This window comes from Pectinophora gossypiella, chromosome 23 (assembly GCF_024362695.1).
Source record: "Pectinophora gossypiella chromosome 23, ilPecGoss1.1, whole genome shotgun sequence".
In the NCBI taxonomy this organism is placed as follows: domain Eukaryota; kingdom Metazoa; phylum Arthropoda; class Insecta; order Lepidoptera; family Gelechiidae; genus Pectinophora; species Pectinophora gossypiella.
Window position 1 is genome coordinate 9873519 of NC_065426.1, and position 21372 is coordinate 9894890.

At 40.0% G+C, this 21372-nt stretch overlaps 1 protein-coding gene across 1 annotated transcript; it reads right to left on the minus strand.

Moving 5' to 3' along the window:
* Window positions 1–76: 76 nt before the first annotated feature.
* LOC126377514 (titin homolog) lies at window positions 77–20924 on the minus strand. Its single transcript, XM_050025268.1, has 21 exons — window positions 20772–20924; window positions 20484–20607; window positions 19562–19758; window positions 16865–16982; window positions 15865–15993; window positions 14606–14737; window positions 12452–12558; window positions 11821–11884; window positions 11097–11148; window positions 10452–10872; window positions 9861–9957; window positions 8436–8541; window positions 6989–7073; window positions 6365–6472; window positions 5467–5654; window positions 4555–4708; window positions 3655–3794; window positions 2856–2950; window positions 2540–2682; window positions 1945–2132; window positions 77–984 (listed from the first exon to the last, which is right to left on the minus strand). Exons 1-20 carry the CDS (start codon window positions 20850–20852, stop codon window positions 1947–1949), a joined length of 2727 nt encoding a protein of 908 aa, XP_049881225.1. The 5' UTR covers window positions 20853–20924; the 3' UTR covers window positions 77–984; window positions 1945–1946.
* Window positions 20925–21372: the final 448 nt, after the last annotated feature.

Consider the following 21372-nt stretch of genomic DNA (forward strand, 5'->3'; position numbering starts at 1 on the left):
CTTTAAATATAAAAACATTGGTCGCGGGTTATTTATTTTTTACAAAATGGCAATGCAGGGTGGGATGACGTCGGCTGGGCTAACCTTGAAATGTTAGCTGTCACTTTTGAGCGGGTCGTCAGGATCGCACATTACGTCTTTCGAAACTTTTCTGACAACTTCATTGTATACAACTGTATCAACTCAAGTTTATCTTGTTTTATCTATGTTACTCATAGTAAATACTATAATGGTCTCCAAGCCACAATGAATGACTTTCCCGGCCACGCTCCCCAAAAAATATTGAATTAGCGCTGTATAATTTTATCGTGATAATTACCTATTTTCTCATTGCATACATAATCATTTAAAATTATAAAGCAATGGCAGAAGTCTACATAAAAATAATTGTTGCTTGATATTTCGATCAAATATGTATAGAATTAGGCACGTTAAGCCGTTGGTCCCGGCTGCATTAGCGGTCGTTAATAACCATCAATCCGCACTGGGCCCGCGTGATGGTTTAAGGCCCGATCTCCCTATCCATCCATAGGGAAGGCCCGTGCCCCAGCAGTGGGAGCGTTAATGGGCTGATGATGATGATGATGTATAGAATTATGTTGCTATATTGCTCCTCTTTGTTTTGATCAGAATAATGGGCGGAAGATGTGTTGTGCCTGGGTGTAAGGGTTATCATTTTTACCCAAAAACGTAAAAAGATGCATATGTCTGTTATCCATGAAATTAAGGTTAAACGAAGGTAAGGTTTTACAGCACCATCTATTTTTACGAGGAACGTGGCATGGAAAAACCCTCACTAATATTTTTTCATGAAAATGTCGTAAGTAGCAAACAATTAAACACAGCTACTTCATTACAAGTAATATTTATCGTGATTACATTATTTTTGTAATAAAAATAATTATTAATAAAGATAAAATAATTATATTTACAAAGCGCCGCCTGCGACTTCAAATTGATGTGCCCGGGTGAATGTGCTGCGATCTGAAACAATTATAAACATTGTATTTCACTACATAGTATAAAACAAAGTCGCTTTTTCTGTCCCTATTATATCCCTATGTACGGTCACGAGCATTAATATGTATACACTTTGGTACCATGTCACATTAACTTTTTTGACAAATTGAACTGTAAGTCTCACTAAATGTCAAATATGTTAGTGCGACAGACTCCTAAAGTGGGTACATTATATTGCTCATGACTGTACGTTTAAAACTTTAAAACTACGCAACGGATTTTGATGCGGTTTTTTAAAATATATAGAGTGATTCAAGAGGAAGGTTTATATGTGTAAATAATATCCATTAAATAGTGGAGAATACTGTTTTTTTTGAGGATTTTAATGTGATTTACGAAATAATTTCATTTTTTCCTCAGCATTGCACCCGAGCGAAGCCGGGGCGGGTCGCAAGCAAAAAAAACTAATTACAGTTCAATCTTTAGTATTTCACATGAGTCATCGATTCACTGCTGGACATAGGCCTCTCCCAAGGTCAGTAATTCTGGGAGCCAGTCAGTGAGTCATTCAGTGAATCAGTCACTCTGTTGGTCAGTGAGTCAGATAGACAGTCAGTCAGTAAATCAGTGAGTCGGTCAGTCAGTCAGACAGTGAGTCAGTCAGACAGTGAGTAAGTTAGTCAGACAGTGAGTCGGTCAGTCAGACAGTGAGTTGGTCAGTCAGACAGTGAGTCGGTCAGTCAGACAGTGAGTAAGTCACTCAGACAGTAAGTCAGTGAGACAGTGAGTCAGTCAGCCAGACAGTGAGTAAGCCACTCAGACAGTAAGTCAGTGAGACAGTGAGGCGGTCAGTGAGACAGTGAGGCGGTCAGTGAGACAGTGAGTCGGTCAGTCAGACAGTGAGTAAGTCACTCAGACAGTGAGTCAGTGAGACAGTGAGTGGGTCAGTCAGACAGTGAGCGAGTGAGTGTGTGTGGTGCATACGTTCACTCTGCGAGCGGCGGCAGCCTGGGCGGCGTGCGCCAGACGGCGGAGGAGGTGCGCTTGAGGCGCGCGCGCTCGATGTTGGGGAAGATCTCGCGCAGGTCGGGGCTGTGCACGCGCACCGAGAACAGCGCGTCGATGTGCTGCGGCGGCACCGACGACTGCGCCACCAGCGCCAGCTTGCGGGCCTGGGGCGCACGAGAGGGTTAAACCAGTGCCATACAAATAGGAATAATACACATAATAGAACCGCAATTCTCCGCTCCCCACCAGCGGCTGAGCTAGGTTTATAATGCATATAGGCACAGGCCTCCCCTCAATCGACCGGAGGGGGTATGGAGCATACTCCACCACGCTGCTCCAATGCGGGTGGAGGTGTTTGTGTGACCAACGGCTTAACGTGCCCTCCGAAGCACGGAATCATCTTACTTTTTCGGACAATCAGGTGATTCAAGCCTGAAAAGTCCTTACCATACAAAGGACAGTCCCACAAAGTGATTTCGACAATGTCCCCATCGAGAATCGAACTCGGACCTCCAGATCGTGAGCGTCACTATTCTAATTACGTAGCGTTTTACATGGTACAGTTAGTTACCTTAGAAGAGCTCCAAGCAGGCACGGGTCGCTGCACGGGCTCCTCATCTTCATCAGAGTTGAGGTACTGGAACCCGTCACACATGTAGACCGGCTCCATGGGATAGTAGCCCGGGGTGCCGGGGGTCTTGAGCGGGGTGTGCACTGTGAGGTGGACGTTGGGGTTTACTTAACAAATAATTTATTGCGCACACAGGAATAGGCTATTTGACAACCTAGTCAAATGAGGATTAGCAGATCGTAGGGGGTGTAATTCTATTATCCTTCAGCAGCTCAGAAGCAATCAGAAATCGACTTCAAATTGAGAATGTACTCACGTTTATCGCTCATATGCTTCATCTTCTGTTTCTCCATGTATTCCTTCTGTCTCTTCTCTATCTCCTTCGCCATTAGCGCCGCTTCCTTCTTCATTCTGAAAAAAAAAAATAACATTAATAAGAATAAGAATGAAATAAATTTATTGTCAGTAACAATTTACAATTGCTATAAGAACTAGGTCATTATAAATATTACGAATACGGGCAAAAGGTAATGGCTCAGCTTGTGATGTGATGGAGCCTTGCTATTGCGCCACCCAGCGCTGGTTTTCAGTCATTTCCTCTTCCTGGGATATTGTGCGGAAGTAATTGTCAATAATTCAAATTATATTGTTAAGCACATAATAACGGGTTCTTACCGCGTTAAAATGGGGATATGAGACTCCCGATATTTCGACACTGTTGCAAGTGCCATGATCACGGGATGACTGATGAGATTGGAGTGGAGTAGGTAGATCCATAATTTTCTACGGGCAGACATATCTGTCTACCCTCTTTCTTTGCCGCTTGTTTATGTTTTTGATATCGGAATGTTCGGAACCATCTGAACTCGCACCAAACTCACTACGACAAACCGCACTCACTGTGTCCTCACGTTTTTTCACCACATCGGGAGTCTCATATCCCCATTTAAACGCGGTAAGAACCCGTTATTATGTGCTTTAATTATGATAATAACCGCGTAAACTTAAAACAATGTATATATTGTTAATAATTATAACCTATTCCTGTGTATAGTATATCTCTTACCAACTTAATGTACCCATATCTACAAGTAAATGTCTGATTTCTGACTTACGCCTCAGCCTCTTCCAGCTGCTTCCTCCTAGCGGCATCAGCCTTCTTCTGTTCCTCTGCTAGTCGAGCGTGTCTCGCTTGTTCCTCCGCCCGTCTGCGTTCTTCTGTCTCCGCTACTTTCCGCGCTAGTTCTTGCTTTTTCTATAACGAAAGAAGAAAACATTAGTGCATTTGACTCCCCACCAGCGGCTGAGCTAGGTTTACCTCACCCCCTCGGTCTTACTTTAGTCTTCAATCGTATGGGCGTCAGACGTCACACACACATATACGCGTGTACGGTAATGTCAATGTGTAGTGTCTGTGTTACGACGAAACGTGGTTTTTTTGTACGAATTATCCAGGTATGATGATGGATAAATACAGGGTGTTAGTGACATCGTTACGAATACTAAGGGGGATGATTCAGATCATGATTCCGAGTTGACATCAAGTGGAATTTTCCGTCGCCAAATTTATGGTGTTAGTGACACCGGTGACATCGTAATGATTACTGAGGGGGATGATACAGAGCACGATTCTGAGGTGTATTGAAATGGAATTTCCTGTCGGAATATTTATGGAAATTTTAGTTTTTTTTTTTATTTATATTCCGTTCCATACCTTTGCGACGGAAAAACCACTTGATATCAACCCAGAATTATGGTCTGTATAACCCCCCCCCCCAGCATTTGTTACGATGTTTCCAACACCATATCTACTTGCGTGGCTACTTGTATGTACTGGTACAGGGTGTAAGTGATATCGTAACAAATACTAAGGAGGATGATTTCGAGTTAATATCAAGTAGAATTTTCCGCTTGATATTAACTCTGAATCATGGTCTGAATCATCCCCCTCAGTAATCGTTACGATGTCATTAACAACTGTATTATGCTCCTCATGCTCCAACACAGATACTCACCCTCTCGACCTCTTTCAGCCTCTCCAGCTTGCCCTGGTCTGCGTGCAGTTGTTTCTCCATCCTGTCCTTGGCAGCCGCTTCCATGGCCAGTCTCCTCTCTCTCTCGGCCGCTTCACGAGCCGCGGCCGCGTTTGCCATCTTCTCTTCGCGTTTTCTAGAAGTTTAATTTTGTTTTACCGGAACCTTATAAATGTAAAATGTATTTTTTTTTTCATTTTTGTGCCCAAGCATGCGATCGGTCGACTGACCATAAGCAGCTCTGATGGTTTGGTTTTAGTGGCGTGCAGGACAGGCCCCGTCATTAGAAGGCTGCCTTCATTACTATACACATATGGGATAACATACTGTGCTACTGTATGTTATCCCATATGTGCATCCTTTTGAGGCGTCTCATATAGTGGTTGTCACTTAAACTCCGGGCCAGTTTGTTTTGGTGATGAGTAATTCGATCTCTGTATAGCCTTGTGGTGGTGGCGATTTCTTGCTTAACTGTCCTCATTCCAAGGTACTCGTGAAGTTCGTCCATGCGAGTGAACCAAAGTAAAATGTTTTAATGTATATGATGTGGTTGTACTTTATAAATAAATAGTTTGAGACGGCGTCTGCAGGAACTGGAGGTCACGGTTCGAATCCCGGTGGAGAACGAACTTAAAGTTCTTCTTCTATCGTGTGGGTTGTGAGGTGGAGTACCAACCTCATCACCCCTGGTGTAAGGGTTACTATTGAGCCGCCAAAGGCCCCTGACATGGCAGTAAGTGGTGGTGGAAGTAAGATGAACTTATAGTTTAATATGCACGTATTTACAACACGGTTCAGACGCTTTTTTTTTAGAAAAGCTCTTTAGAAACGTGAGTCTATTTGTATATAGGATGTCAGTGGTCATCTAGCTGAGAAAATAGGTCATCAACTTACTTCTTCTGCAACTCCCTCTTAGCCTCCAACATGGCTTCCTTCTTCTTCCTCGCGTCTTCTTTCTCCTTCTTTAACGATTCTTCTGCCGCCTCCTTGTGTCTCGATAGCGCACTTAGTTTGGAGGTAGACGCCGGCTGGTGCGCCTTGGGGACGGGGATCGCTCGGGGTTTCGACGCTGAGCTTGATACCTGGAGAGGAAGTGGAGAATTTCTTGTCTTATACGTTGTTTGAGGTTTACATAACATTACTTCACGACTGTATCCCAATTAGGGTAGTCAAAGGTATAACCTTCGTAAGATGAACTAAGAACCCACACCTCACCGACCTTTCTGTTAGACCAGCGACCTTTCAGTTAGTGAAAACTGCACTTTAGATAAATTAACTAATTGGTGCAAGTCCGGTACCAGTTTAAGAACCACAAGACCATAGTCATCATCACTAATTTAAGGGTCACGCTCTTGTCGGCGTAGCATTCTCTATTCTTCTCTATCAAAGGCCAATTCCTTCACTTCCTTATGCGACACGACGTTCACCTTCTCTTTGATCTGTTCCATGTAAGCTCTTCTTGGTCTTCCCCTTACTCTCTTTCCGTGAACCTTTCCTTCTTGTTTTTAATAAATACCATACCAAGACCATTGACCATAAAACCATACACGACCATACCAAACCCAAGACCATAATGAATGATGCATTGTTTTAAGTTTACGCGGTTATTATCATAATTAAAACACATAATAACGGGTGCTTACCGCGTTTACAGCAGAGATAAGAACCCGTTATTATGTGTTTCAATTATGATAATGAATGATGGTCTAAGACTATAGTGGAATAGTCCACTATAGTCTTAAACTATGGAATATCCGAGTCCATACAATGACATACTGGGAAGGTGTCATACCTGAGGTGGTTTCCCGTTGAAGATCATGTTGTTCATCTTGTTGAGGGTTTCCTGTGACAGGACTGGCTTGATCATCTTGTCTGGTGGCGTGACGTTGTCTTGGTCCTCCTGTGAACACAATTTTATTCTCAATATCAATTACATACAGGGTGTTAGTGACATCGTAACGAATACCGAGGGGGATAATTCAGACCATGATTCAGAGTTGATATCAAGTGGAATTTTCCGTCGCAAAATCAATGTTTTTTTTTTTTTCGAATATTTCATTTTGTTTTTAATTCTATACCATTGCGATGGAAAATTCCACTTGATATTAACTCAGAATAATGAGCTGAATCATGCCTCTTAGTAATCGTTACGATGTGCAAGTACGTACTAGTTTGGTAGCCATACAAGTACCTATGGTTGATAGTGACACCGTAACGAATACTGAGGGGAATGATTCAGACCATAATTCTGAGTCGATATCAAGTGGAATTCTCTGTCAGAAAATTCATTTTCAGTTTCATACTTTTGCGACGGAAAATTCCACTTGATAACTACTAAGAATGGTGTGAATTATCCCTCAAAGTTTTCGTTACGATGTCACTGTACATGTATAATCACATTAAACAAATTACATACTATTTTGGCCATCGCTCGCGTTTTAGTCCGTGTAGTTCTGGCGGCTAGTTCCTCGAATTGTTGCACCTTTTCTTTCACAGCAGACCTGAAAACGAATATTTAGCAATCAATAACATAAGTTTTCAGTTACCCGATCTAATAAATGTTGGAACGATATTCCACCGCCCCTTCGCAAGCTTACTTCCAAAATTACTTTTAAGGTGAAATATAAGGAATATCTTCTTAATATTCAGAAAAACGTCGGTAACTGAACTTTATACTAATTTCATAATTATGTTATACACACCTACTTGTCATATATTGTTTACGAATCTCTCTCGTTATCTGTTTATCTGTGGCTTTTATTTTACACATCTGTTTATTTGTCGTATGTATTATGTATACTTTAACCCCTTGGCATACTATCTACCTTTGACTAATACTTTCATATTTTTCGTAATCCCTTAATTCATAATATATTTTCTTTATAATTATATTTGCTTATTTTCTTATTTATTGTAAGTAAATCCCGACACTTTTTGTTGGCACGATAGTTCAAAGTATTTATAAGCGTAACTTAGGTACTGGCAGAATATCAGTGTTGCTAAGTGGTATTTCTACTATCCTTCGCAACAACATGCTGAGTCAGTCCCTTTTCCCTGGCAGTGTATTTTTGATTTGTATACTTATCTTTATCTTCTCTACTATTGTACTGCACTGTTTTGGGAATAAAGTTATTCTATTCTATTCTACATAAGGCCACAAAAACGGAAGCCGTGGTATCTATCCCGCGTGGTAGGACGCTTGCCTCTCACGTTGAGAGGCCTTACCAATGCCTAACAGGCCTAAACCAATGATCATAAATGATTATCACGTGCACAGCGGTGAAGGAAAACATCGTGAGGAAACCCACATTCCCGAGCAATGCATTTTCAGAGGTATGTGACCTAACCTATCAAGTCCAGCTTACGACATCGTATCAACAGTGGCTGCAAGTTGTCTTTGATTACTTGTGGCTCTGCCCACCCCATTAGGGATTACGGGCGTAAGTTTATGTATGTATGTGACCTAACCTGTATTGGGCTGGTTTTCCCTTCGTGACTTGCTGATTTCCAAAGAAAACTTTATTTAGTTAGTAATATTGAAGACTTTTGTTTCCTTTCTAAAAATATTTTGTTTTAATTAACCTTACTATCAACAAGCAGTTTTCATCATTTTCAGCCATTCTAAATTTTTTTTATGAACTAGACATTTCGGTGGATTTTGCAATCTCGAGTTCAAATTCAAAAATATCTTTATCCAGTAGGTAACACTTCGAATCGTCAATTTTTACATAACGACCGTCTCATCCACCTAAAACTACTGCAGCTTCTCACAACCTGTACAGCCGGTGAAAAGAAGCTGCAAGAAAAACTTCGTCGAGATTGCACTCCTTGGAGTCGATGCAATTGTTATTAAGAATACTCACGTAGCTTGAGTTTGTGGTACCGGCTTCGGTGGAGTGTGTACCTCACTCTCGCTGCCGTCGTCAGTTAGCAGGGAGTTGTCGTCTGTCATGTTCGCTGGTTTAGCTTCTGGAGAATAAAAGATGACATAATTTTAAAACTTGCGCTGAGCTATGACCGTTTTGCGCTGCTGCAGCACACATACGGTCACGAGCATCAATATGCATTCACTTTGGTACCATGTCACATTGACTTTTTTGACAAATTGAATTGTAAGTCTCACTAAATGTCAAATATGTTAGTGCGACAGAGTCCTAAAGTGGATACATTATATTGCTCATGACTGAACCTGGCGTGTGTTAAATATTTTGTATGTGATGTGTATTGTTGTGACTTTAGACCAAATAAATGATTTATCTATTTTAAAATCACTGTGGTCCTGAAGTAAGGTAAAACACCTTCCCAGTATGTCATTGTAAGGACTCAGATATTCCGTAGACTTTATTTTATTTTTAAAGTCACTGTGGTCCTGTGGTAGATCGAATTCCTTCTCAAACGGGAAGCGCCGCTTCGAATCCCGGTACCGGACTTACATCATTGAGGTATTAATTTATACTTAGTACGGTCACGAGCAATAATACCAATTCACATTCAATTGGTACCATGTCACATTAACTTTTTTGACAAATTGTACTGTAAGTCACACTAAATGTCAAATATGTTAGTGCGACAGAGTCCTAAAGTGGGTACATTATATTGCTCATGTCATGACTGTACAGGGGGGTTAAAAAGGCCACATAGAAGCAATTCACCTAAAAAAGCAATATTTCAATTGACAAGACCATTGACAAGAAACTGCAACAGAAACACATCTTTTAAATCAATGAGGGTATAATTACAAGTTATTTAATAACTGGAGGGACATATTTATTCCAGACATTTTTATCATTTAGGTAATCATTAATCTTATAATAAGCTTTTTTACATAAAGTAAGCTTCACATGAGCTTTAAATTTGTTCCTGACAAATTCAAAATATTATCTGGTATTGAGGAGCTCGCTGGCGCAGCGGTAAACGCGCTCGGTCTGCGATTGTTGCAGTTAAGCAACTTTCGCAAAGGCCGGTCATAGGATGGGTGACCACAAAAAAAAAACAGTTTTCGTCTCGAGCTCCTCCGTGCTTCGGAAGGCACGTTAAGCCGTTGATCCCGGCTGCATTAGCAGTCGTTAATAACCACCAATCGGCACTGGGCCCGCGTGATGGTTTAAGGCCCGATCTCCCTATCCATCCATAGGAAGGCCCTCGCCCCAGCAGTGGGGACGTTAATGGGATGATGATGATCTGGTATTTTATTGTAAAAAATGTGATTGGTTTCCCTCTTGCCTTCCGCCCAAAGAATACTTTAAATGTACAAAATCCTTTAAATAGAGGCCTTGGGGAGTACTTACCTTTTTCAATGACGACGGTTGCATCATTAATATTAGCCTTTTCAATCACCATGGTCTCCCTGGTACACGCTTCAATCACCATCGTCTCGTTAACACGCTGAAAACAGAAAAACGATTGATCAATCGATCAACCTGCATATCGTAGCCTTATAGTGAAAAGTAGTAACCGGGCCAACGGCTTAACGTGCCTTCCGAAGCACGGATCGTGTTACTTTCGGTCAATCAGGTGATCAGCCTGTAATGTCCTAACCAAACTAGGGATCACAGAGTGATTTTTGTGATATGTCCCCACCGGGATTCGAACCCAGGACCTTCGGATTGTGAGCCCAATGCTCAACCACTGGACCAGGGAGACTGTCTATTTATTTACTTTTATAATTTTACATGACAATTTAAAACCAGACTTATAATAAAATACAAGTTACAAAAGTATGCAAATATAATGCACAGAAATTACGACAATCTGCTCCAAAATATGGTTTGCAGTGTCATTCCCTAAAGGCCTCGGCCTGTGGTAGGACTAGTCACATAGGTGCATCTTATACGAGCAGTTACGTTATGATTTATGTATGTTAGGATTTCAATACTCACAATACTCTGTGGTGTTACCGGCGCATGGCTGTATACCCCGTTAGGTAACACCATAGTTTTGTCCATATCATTGTTGAGCGTAACGGTAACATTCATATTCTGCGTTATCACTTGAGTTTCATTTAAAGTATTCGGTTTACCATCCACATTATCATTGGAACTCTGTCGTTTTGAATTCTGTTGTTTCTCTTTCAAAGTTTGTTGTTTTTCTTTCAAAGTCTGTTCTTTCTCTTTCAAAGTCTGTTGTTTGGTCTTTTTGTTGTCGTCATCTGTTTTTTGTGTCTTTTTATTGTTTTTGGGTTTTTGTAGGACTGGCGAGTCGGGTTGTGATATCCTCTCTTCTTTTGTCGATATTTGTGTCGTCGTATTTATTTCTTGTATTTCTTTTTGTTGTTCCTCCACTTTTTGGGCTTCCTTTTCACTGTAAATGAATGTTTTATTAATTTCACTGTATTATAAACAGTCATATATCGTTCTCGGAAATGTTGCTTGGAAGTAAAGTTATATAAAAATAGCTATAATACCTTTAGGCAGATAGGACCACAGTACAAGAAAGAACAATTTGGGAAAATTTCAAGGAACGACAAATCACTAATTTTAACAACACAATAGGAACAGATCTAAAAATGAAACAGCAATACTTACGCGTTCTTTCCTCTTCTAGTCCTTTTCGGTCTAGGCTTTTCAGCTGGGGATGCTGTGGAACAGAAATATGAGGTGAATTAGTAACATATTATAAAAAAAAATATGGTAAGTATCCATATATTGTCAACGACACCACGAAACCGCACCACTGTGGTGTCGTTTACAATTCTTTTTTAAGTAACCACACTATAATAATTTCCTATGTTTATTTATTGATAGACTGACTATTGAAGAGTAGGCACTCAAAGATATTCTGTACTCACGAATATCTAAATTCATTTACTCTTTTAATTATCTTATATTATTATGTGATTTATTTTTACTTTTTTTTGTATACCCAAGTGCATGCATTAATTCTTGGTGAAAACTTAATTGGCTTCTGTACTACCTAAAGTGTGTTATATCGATATATGTGTTATTTTAAGCTCGTAACATGAGCCCTGTCAGGGGAAATTATCTTCTTCTTTCTCTATAATGTGGGTTTCCCCACGATGTTTTCCTTCACCGCTGAACACGTGATAATCATTTATGATCCACACATGAATTCGAAAACAAATTCGACAAACGTTGGTTTAGGCATGTGCTTGATTCGAACCTGCGACCTCAAAGTGAGAGGCAAGCGTTCTACCGACTGGCTTACCACGGCTTCGGCGGTTAGGGGGCACACGATAACAATGAGATTTTTGTATTGTCCGAATTAAAAAAAAAAAAAAAAACTACATACCTAATCCACTTTCTTCTAATGTTTGAGTTTTTTCAGCTTCCGTGCTTGAGGCTTCTGACACTTTCTGTAAAAAAACACTAGTATCAGAAAAAACGGCAAGCAAACGGCACGGATCATCTTACTTTCGGACACTCAGGTGATCAGCCTGTAATGTCCTAACCAAACTAGGGACCACTAAGTGATTTTTGTGATATGTCCCCACCGGGATTCGAACCCAGGACCTCCGGATCGTGAGCCCAAAGTTCTACCACTGGTCCACGGAGGCCGTAAACATTAGCGATAATAACTATTTTAAGAGTTAAGGCGTGTATTGTATTGGTTTTCCATTCGCGGGTTGGAAGGTCAGACAGGCAGTCGCTTCTGTAAAAAACCAGACCTGTCAAATCTTCAGGTTAGGTGAGCGCTGAGAAACGGGATAATGCTAGGGGGATGATCTATTAAGGGTTAGGTTAGGAGAAAAACTAGTAGATTACCTGATTTCCATAGCTATATTATTGTACCTCAAATAATAATGAAGTATGTCAATTTGGGAAGACACTGGCTCCTGAAATACAGTTATACTAGTTTAGGAGCCAGGGCCTTATTTATAGTTGTTACTTGTTTGTTGTACTGAATAAACTTTCTTTCTTACCTTCTTAGCTCGTGTCCGCTTGGGTCGCGCCTCCGGCGGAGGCATGTCCTCGACGTCCAGCTGCTTGGTGGCGCGGGAACTGGCGCGAGTGGCGCGAGCCGACGGCACTACACACACAAGAATTCATCATCACATCATCATCACCAGCCCATTAACGTCCCCACTGCTGGGGCACGGGCCTTCCCTATGGATGGATAGGGAGATCGGGCCTTAAACCACCACGCGGGCCCAGTGCGCATTGGTGGTTATTAACGACTGCTAATGCAGCCGGGACCAACGGCTTAACGTGCCTTCCGAAGCACGGAGGAACTCGAGATGAAAACTTTTTTTTTGTGGTCACCCATCCTGTGATCGGCCGTTGCGAAAGTTGCTTAACTTCAACAATCGCAGACCGAGCGCGTTTACCGCTGCGCCACCGAGCTCCTCACACAAGAATTACAAGTAATTAAAACTTGCAGCCGACTTCGAATAAACTAAGAAGAATCCATAACATATCATAAACACAGATCGGACACTTCATACAAATCACCTCGTTTTACACAGACACTACACATTGATATTATCGTACACTCATATGTGTGTGTGACGTCTGACGCCCGATTATATACGATTAAAGATCGACACAGCATTGGATACTAGCTACTATTGGATTGGAGCTAGGACACACAAATGCTACAGAAGTACAACCCTGCTACCTGAACTAGGAGACCTGTATCTCAAGAAGCAGTGTTCAGCAATTACATCTTCTGTAACGTCAGTAGAGGTAAACCATTGTTAAACTGAATTTATTTGACAATAAACTTTGGTTAAATAAAAACAAATAAATGTGCATGTTTTATGTTAGTAGTGTGTATATGTATATATACAGAGTGTTAGTGACATCGTAACGAATATTCAGGGGGATGATTCAGACCATGATTCTGAGTTAATATCAAGTGGAATTTTTCGTCGCAAAATTCATGATTTTTTTTAGTTTTTTTTTTTATTATTTTCATTTCTATACTTTTGCGAAGGAAAATTCCATTTGATATTAACTCAGAATAATCAGCTGAATCATCCCCCTCAGTATTCGTTACGATGTCACTTACACCCCACACAAGTACATACGGTAGCCATACAAGTAGGTATGGGTGTTAGTGACACCGTAACGAATACTGGGGGGGATGGTTCAGACCATGATTCTGAGTTGATATCAAGTGGAATTTCCTGTCAAAAATTCATGAAATTTTTTTTTTTTTTTAATATTTTCCGATCTATACTTTTGCGACGGAAAATTCCACTTGATATTAACTCAGAATCATGGTCTGAATCAACCCCCTCAGTATTCGTTACGATGTCACTAACACCCTGTATATGTGTGTGTGTTTGTGTGTGGCTGTGTGAGTGCTTGCGTTATGTACCCGAGTAATGAGAAAATAGGTAATTATCACGTTAAAGTTGTACAACGCCATCTGTATTGTTTTTGGTGAACGTAGCCTGGAGAGTCCCTCATTGTAAGATTGACGAAATAAGTATAAAGGACCATGCATGACCATAACTGTATGAGACCCATCCCCCCTTCCAACAGGTAATTCATGTATTTCATTAGTATCTTTAAAAAGATTACCAATTAGTCCTAATTTCAAATGCCATGGGGTTAAGAAATAAAATTGAACAAATGTTTGTCGAAAATCAAAATTTGTTGAAACAATGTTGTACCCAAAATCGTAGTTAAAAACTCGAATTCCGGCTAAACTCCGCGTGTTTCGAGAAAGTCGCCGTAGAACAGAAATATCAACTCGCTAAGACGCTTTGAATGAGGTATGTCTGGAATCTGTTGACGGAGGGGGACGTTTTGATTCATTGGTTATTATAAAGTTAGTGATTATTATTTAGAAGATATGAATGCATGGGATTAACTGTCTGAGAACTGATATTAGGCAGCTAAATTACTCAATTGTATACCAATATTTTATGTTTATTTTTTTAAAGAACGTCTAGGGCCCTGTGCCGAGGTTTTTCTTGCAGCTTCTTTTCCCCGGCTATACGGGTTGTGAGAAGCTGCAGTAGTTTTAGGCGGATGAGACGTTCGTTATGTAAAAATTGACGATTCAAAGTGTGTTACCTACTGAATAAAGATATTTTTGAATTTGAATTGCCCTTTAACAATCTTACCTGGAGCAACAGGCGGCGGCATAGTGTCAGCATCTGTTTGCTTTCTCGTCCGTGTGTTGCGTCTCTTACTACCGCTCTCTTCTTCTACACTCTCTTCTCTGTCTTTCTCCTTCTGAAGAGCTTTGCGGGGTTCTAATAAAAATAAACACTTCATTTGTTAAATTCTCATAAATACTTCAGAAGTTATGACTTCAAATTAGTACATACTGGGTGTTAGTGACATCGTAACGAAAAAAATATTAAACTTCTATTTGATTGTACTAGAAACGATGGTGGGTGTTTTTCTTCTCGCAAATGTTTATTTATTTTGAGTTTTTACTCCGCCGCAATGTAAACCGAACAACGCGAAACAGTCGCTAGACCTACCTATCTACGCGCGGCTACATTACACGTGCGTGATACGATGTTGATACCTAGGTAGAGGTATTTTAGTGGAGTTTTCGTTCTTTTATTTAGATGCTCAGTGGTTAGTGGGTATGTGTCTTTTGGTTGGTACTCCATCTCACAACCCACACGATAGAAGAAGAGTACATAATACAGATTGTTAGTGACACCCTATTTGCTCGTGATTCTGAGCTAATATCAAGTGGAATTACGGCACGGAATTAAAAAAAAAAAAAAAAGTCGATGAATTTTGCGACGGAAAATTCAACTTGATGTCAACTCAGAATCATGAGTTGAATCTTGCCCCTCAGTATTCGCTACGGTGTCACTAACACCCTGTATACATAAGTAGTAGTCAAAAACATACATACTTATGATCACGCCTATTTCCCGTTGGGTTAGGCAGAGACCAAGGAGAGAATTCCGCGGCGGTTCCCAAAAAGGAAGGTTATATATTTATTTTCTAGTTGAAGATGACACACCACCTTCGCTTCTTCCATTAAAAAACATCACCATCATATCCCTAGCATTATCCGTTTTCACAGGGTCCGCTTACCTAACCTGAACACTTGACAGGTCCGGTTTTTACAGAAGCGACTGCCTGTCTGACCTTCTAACCCGCGAAGGGAATACCAGCCCAATACAGGTTAGGTCACATCACATACCTCCGAAAATGCATTTCTCAGGAATGCATTTCCTCACGATGTTTTCCTTCACCGCTTAGCACGTGATAATCATTTATGATCCAAACAAGAATTCGAAAACAAATTCGACAATCATTGGTTTAGGCCTGTGCTGGGTACCACTAAAAAACATAACCCTCCTTTTATCTTCGCAGTCGCAGTCGGGTGAAAATAAGAATTTGTTTAACTTACTAGGCACCGGAGCGACGGGCGGCGGCATGGCAACCTCATCCTTATCAGGTTCCTGTTTGATGTCAATATTGAGTGGCAAAGACTCCGTGTCCATCGGTTCCGGCGGTAGGGAGACCTTCTCTTGTTTGACTGTGGAGATTTTTATGGGTTATATGAATGGCAGAATGACAGTCTAGTGGTTAGAGCTATAGGGTCACGATCTCGAGGTCCGAGTCCGATTCCCGATGGGGACATTGGTGAAATCACTTTGAGAGACTGACCTTTGGCGAGGACATTGCAGGATTGAATCACCTGTTTGTCTGATAAAGTAAGGTGATTCCGTGCTTCGGAGGGCAAGTTAAGCTATTAGCCGTAAAAACTCCTCCACCAAATGGAGTAGCGTGGTTAGAGTATGCCCCCTCCGGTTGATTGAGGGGAGGTCTGCGCCCAGCAGTAGGACATATATGAGCTGTTTTTTTATATGAATGACAAGCTACCAGTGGCAATGACAGGTTACCAGTGGCTTCTACGTGAAACCCTAGAAACTATAGAAGTTTCATACAAACTTTGCCACCCCTTTTTAGCCCCTTAGGGGTTGAATTTTGCAAAATCCCCGTCTTAGTGATCACCTATGTCTCTGGTTGTTATTTGAACTTGTATTGGTGGCGTCGTAGCTCAGACAACTTTGGAAACCACTGCTTTAATCTATGGTTAACGGCCTCCGTTGGTCCCAGTGGTTGAGCGTTCGAATCCCGGTGGGGACATGTCACAAAATTCACTTTGTGATCCCTAATTTGGTTAGGACATTACAGGCTTGTCCGAAAGTAAGACGATCCGTGCTTCGGAAGGCACGTTTAGTCGTTGGTCCCGGTTACTACTTACTGATGTAAGTAAGTAATCATTACATGAGCCATGTCAGGGGCCTTTAGTGGCTCAATAATAACCCTGAGACCAGGGTTGATGAGATTGTTATTTCACCTCACAACCCATACGATACGAAGAAGAATCTATGGTTACATACTCTGTATAACAGGCACAGCTGGTTCATCATTTTCCTTGTCTTCTCCGTCCTTGCGACGTCGCGACTTCTTCTCGGCTGAATTCTCGCGACGTAACTTCTGGGTGAGGTTTACATTCACCTAATAAGAAACAGAATAGTATAAAATAACAAAATAATAAAAGTAATAATAGTATGTGCATCGAAGTTCGTCCGAAGTAAGTTTTTATTATAATGTAGGGTGTTAGTGACGTAACGAATACTGAGAGGGATGATTCAGACCATGATTCTGAATTGATATCAAGCGAAATTTCCTGTCAGAAAATTCAATAAAATTTTAGTGTTTTTTTTAAATTATTTACTTTTGCGACGGAAAATTCCACTTGATACCAACTCAGTATCATGGTCTGAATCATCCCTCAAAGTTTTCGTTACGATGGCATTAACACCCTGTATTTATTTTAAGAGCTTGTTTTGTATGGGACTTTCTTGTTATAGGTTGATTCGGACCGCGGTTGGTACGGACAGCCAAGATAGTATTTACTATTTACTTTAATTTCATTATCGTGGTCCGAATCGACGTGGTGGAATCGATGTGGACGGAATTCGTATCCAAGACCTACGGATCGTAAGCCCAACGCTCAAGCACTGGACCACTGAGGCCTGTATTTTATTTTAACAAGATATAAAAGTACGATACATACATAAGTATGATTCTGTCATGCTACAAATGATAGTCACGTGTGGCGGAGAACAGGAGTCCTATTACGGCTTTGAAATAGACTACTCTGAGCGCCATTCCACTCGCGTCAGACAGAGTACTGCGGGGCGGAAGGCAAGAGGGAAACCATTGCCCTATTTTTCCTTAAAAACTAGCATGCGAGAATGCTACACCGACAAGAGCGTGGCTTTTTATTAGTGATGTGATGACAAATGATTGTAATAAGTAAATGATTCTACTCATGTTCAAGTTACAAAAAATTACTAAAAAAGTTAACAAATATTACCACAGTTCTGGAAACAAATGCTACTCCATCTTCATTCAATACTTTCAGTATATTTCTCTCCTAGACAGAAGGTTAATATTTATTGATTTAATTAATTGAATTACAATAATACTTTTATCATCATCATTTCCTAGATATCATAGTCTGCTAAGGTAATTCAACAAATTAACAGGTTTATTTATTTATTTATTTAAGATACACCATCGGTATATACATAAAAATTACATGAATAAAATTCACGGACAATGACCGTATGTTATACCATTACAGGCGTATACAACATTCAAGTTAGTTTTAAACAAATAATAAAACAACACGCACACGTGTTTGAGTTAACTTAAAGCTAGAAGATAGAGAAAAAAAAAATTGGATAAAAAGTATATAAAGTAAAGTTATAGGGAGATTCCCTCGCCATCACGCGTTGAATGATATCGTCCGGAGGGCACTGATATCAGCCAACATACCATGCGTGTTGGAGCCCCCAGGTCTTTGTCGTACTGACGGGAAAAGGCCGGACGGTTTAACACTGGTGCCTTGGGAGAGGGGAAAAAGCCTACTGTGGGACGCAACTTGCGTAAGCACTTTCGCTGCGTCTCATCTCAAGACCACAGTGCGGAACGCCGGTGCGGCTGCTGAAGCTGCAGCAGACAGAAAGCGGGACAAGTATGCTGTTCTGGGGGCCAAATACCACTTTGTCCCTTTGGCCTTCGAGACCACGGGATGTTGGGGATCGGACGCCCTTAACTTTGTCAAGGAGATTGGGCGTCGGTTACGAGAGAGGGGATGTGATGCTCGCTCCGGGGCCTACCTGATGCAAAGGCTGTCCATCGCCATTCAACGTGGCAACGCGGTGAGTGTTATGGGGACCTTTGCGCCGGGCGAGGCGAGGGGGGGCCTGTTTGACTAAGCAGGGATCCCTGCTACAATGTTTAGTTAAGGTATTTTCTGTTTTTTGTATTTATTTTTTTTTCCTTCTTTGTATTTTCCATTTTTATGTTTTTACAATAAATTTAATTTTATCAATGATAAAAAAAGGAAATTAAGTGAATTTAAACAATATTTGTAATTTTATATTTAAAGTTGGTGAGGGTTTCGTGGAAGATGTCGACGTTATTTTTACATGCTTCGTTATACGTTAGCATAAATCTTAACAACAAAAGTTTTGAAGACATTTCTATAAAACCTTCACAATTTAGAAGAATGGACTTAAGACCTGTATTGTAACAAAAACCAAAGTCTACCTATGTCCCACTGCTAGGCAAAGGGCTCATGAACTAAGAATACTAAATATATTTCTTTTCTGTTTCTTTTATCACAAAACTTATCAGATTTGATGCACTGTTATTAATTTGTTAGAAGTAAAGCAAGCAATGTCTTCTCCCATAATTATTAGTGCCCAAGAACATGCATTCTCTAGAGCCTCTTCACCCTGTTGCTGGTTTCAAACAGCATGGTTGCTAAAGGGTTTGGATGGTTGGTAAACCATTCCATATGCCTTTTATTGTGCTTTTCAATTTCTTCTGCAATTGATGGCAGTTTTGTGTTTGTGGATCTCCGAGTTGCAGATAAACCAGCGCTTGCAATGGTCTTTAAAATTTAGTTTTGGCTTCTTTGTAGACACTGTTTATTTGTTTTGCTAGAGGTAGCCCATAATTGTATACCAAAATAATAAATTAAAAAAATACTAAATTAAATAGCTGTATAGTATAGGTACCTGTTTAGAAATAATACTCTGTGCTTTAACAGAGGCGTTTCTCTTCTGCCTTTTATCCAGCTCAGGGCTTGACAAGCCTTCCACTTCGTCCTTGCTACGTTTCTTCGACACCCGTCGCTTCCCGTTGGTTTCCTTTGTCTTGTCATCGTCATTGCTTTTGGTTGATTTGTCCGATTCTGGTGTTTTGTTTGATTCATCTAAAACAATGATTTTTATTTTGACTTTCGCATTGGATTTCAACAATAGGCTAGTTTCCAATTAGTCAAATCAGTTACTTTTTTACTAAAATATCAAATGGAATTATTATGGATTTTATATGAAAAAGCACACATATAGATAAAATGTTGGACTTATTATTATGTTTTTCTTGATTAAAATTCATCAGCTGAATAGAAATGTTTCCATGAATTAGTAACCAGAATGACATAATTTACCTTTGTGTTGGATACTACCCAATCATAATCATATCATTTATTGCATTCTACATGCTAGAAGATTGCTACCATAAGGTGAGCAACACGGACCTGTGTCCACAATATGGACCTGGATTGGGCACAGTTAAGTTTAAAGAGTTCTTTGAAAGAACTTGTTTAGTAAGACCGCCCTATCACCTGTTTACAAGGTTTACTGATAATTGTTTACAATTAAAATGTACAAATTTCTTCATGCTACAGAGAAAGCTTAAAATCTAAAGACATACAACATCTTAACTTTATATTAAGACTATTGTGCAAATTAGACTTGTAAAATAAGCAAGTTTGGATAAATTTAGTATGTAATACATCGGAATTATATTCCCACGCGCTGATAAGTATATTCTCATTTATTCAGGAAATTACAGTGTGAAAAAAACCTTGAGAAGAACAAAAATAGATCTGATTATTACAACAAAATATTTATTGCTGATACACGGAAGTCTTACCGTCGTCTTCATGGATGCTTTGAAGCGTTGTCATGAGGGTTTTATCCTTCTGGGCCCTATCCCGGGCGTTCCCGCGTCCATTTTGGTACTCCTCTTCGAATTTATCCAGACACTCAAGGGCGGCCTGAAAATCACCATTGAGCACGTGAATTTCACACTGCACACACAGGTAATGATAATTGAGATGTAAAATAACAGAGAAACACAATAATTTTCAATAAAAACGCGATTTATTTCAAACAAGATACGAGCAAAATGGCCACTAATCCACAGACACATTTTTATTACCTGAAGCTCGTCAACGAAGCTTTTAGCGGAATTATCGGATATATCAATGAGTTTAGGTAGTAATTCATTGAAAATTGACATAATTATTGTGAGAAAACACCACTTTCACGAAAGTTTTATAAATTCATCCAACGCTACAAAACACTACACACTCGAAAACCGTTTGAAATTGAAAAGCAATGCTGCCAACATACAAAATTCGAAATATGTCACTAGTTTACTTGTCTATGGTATTATTTTCTGTGTCTGGGTGGCTTCAAAACTAATGTTGTATTTAATCAATAGATGGCGTATTTAGCAATATTTTCCTATTGTAGTTTACAAGGATGTCAATAGATAGCGGTAAGAAATGAAATAATATATAATTTATTCGGTATAATTCATTCGGTTGCATAACTTTTGAGCCTGAGGCAAACTATATTCACTTATATTTTTTTTAATAATTTATTGCACTCGGGAAAACAAATAATCGGATGATCCAAAAAAAAGTTAGATAACATTATATTCGAGATAGTCTCTATGTACTTAGTCGTGGGTAAACCTAATGTGCAGAAATAATATTCGGACCTAAAGACTTTTGGTAGACCTAATAGTTTACAAT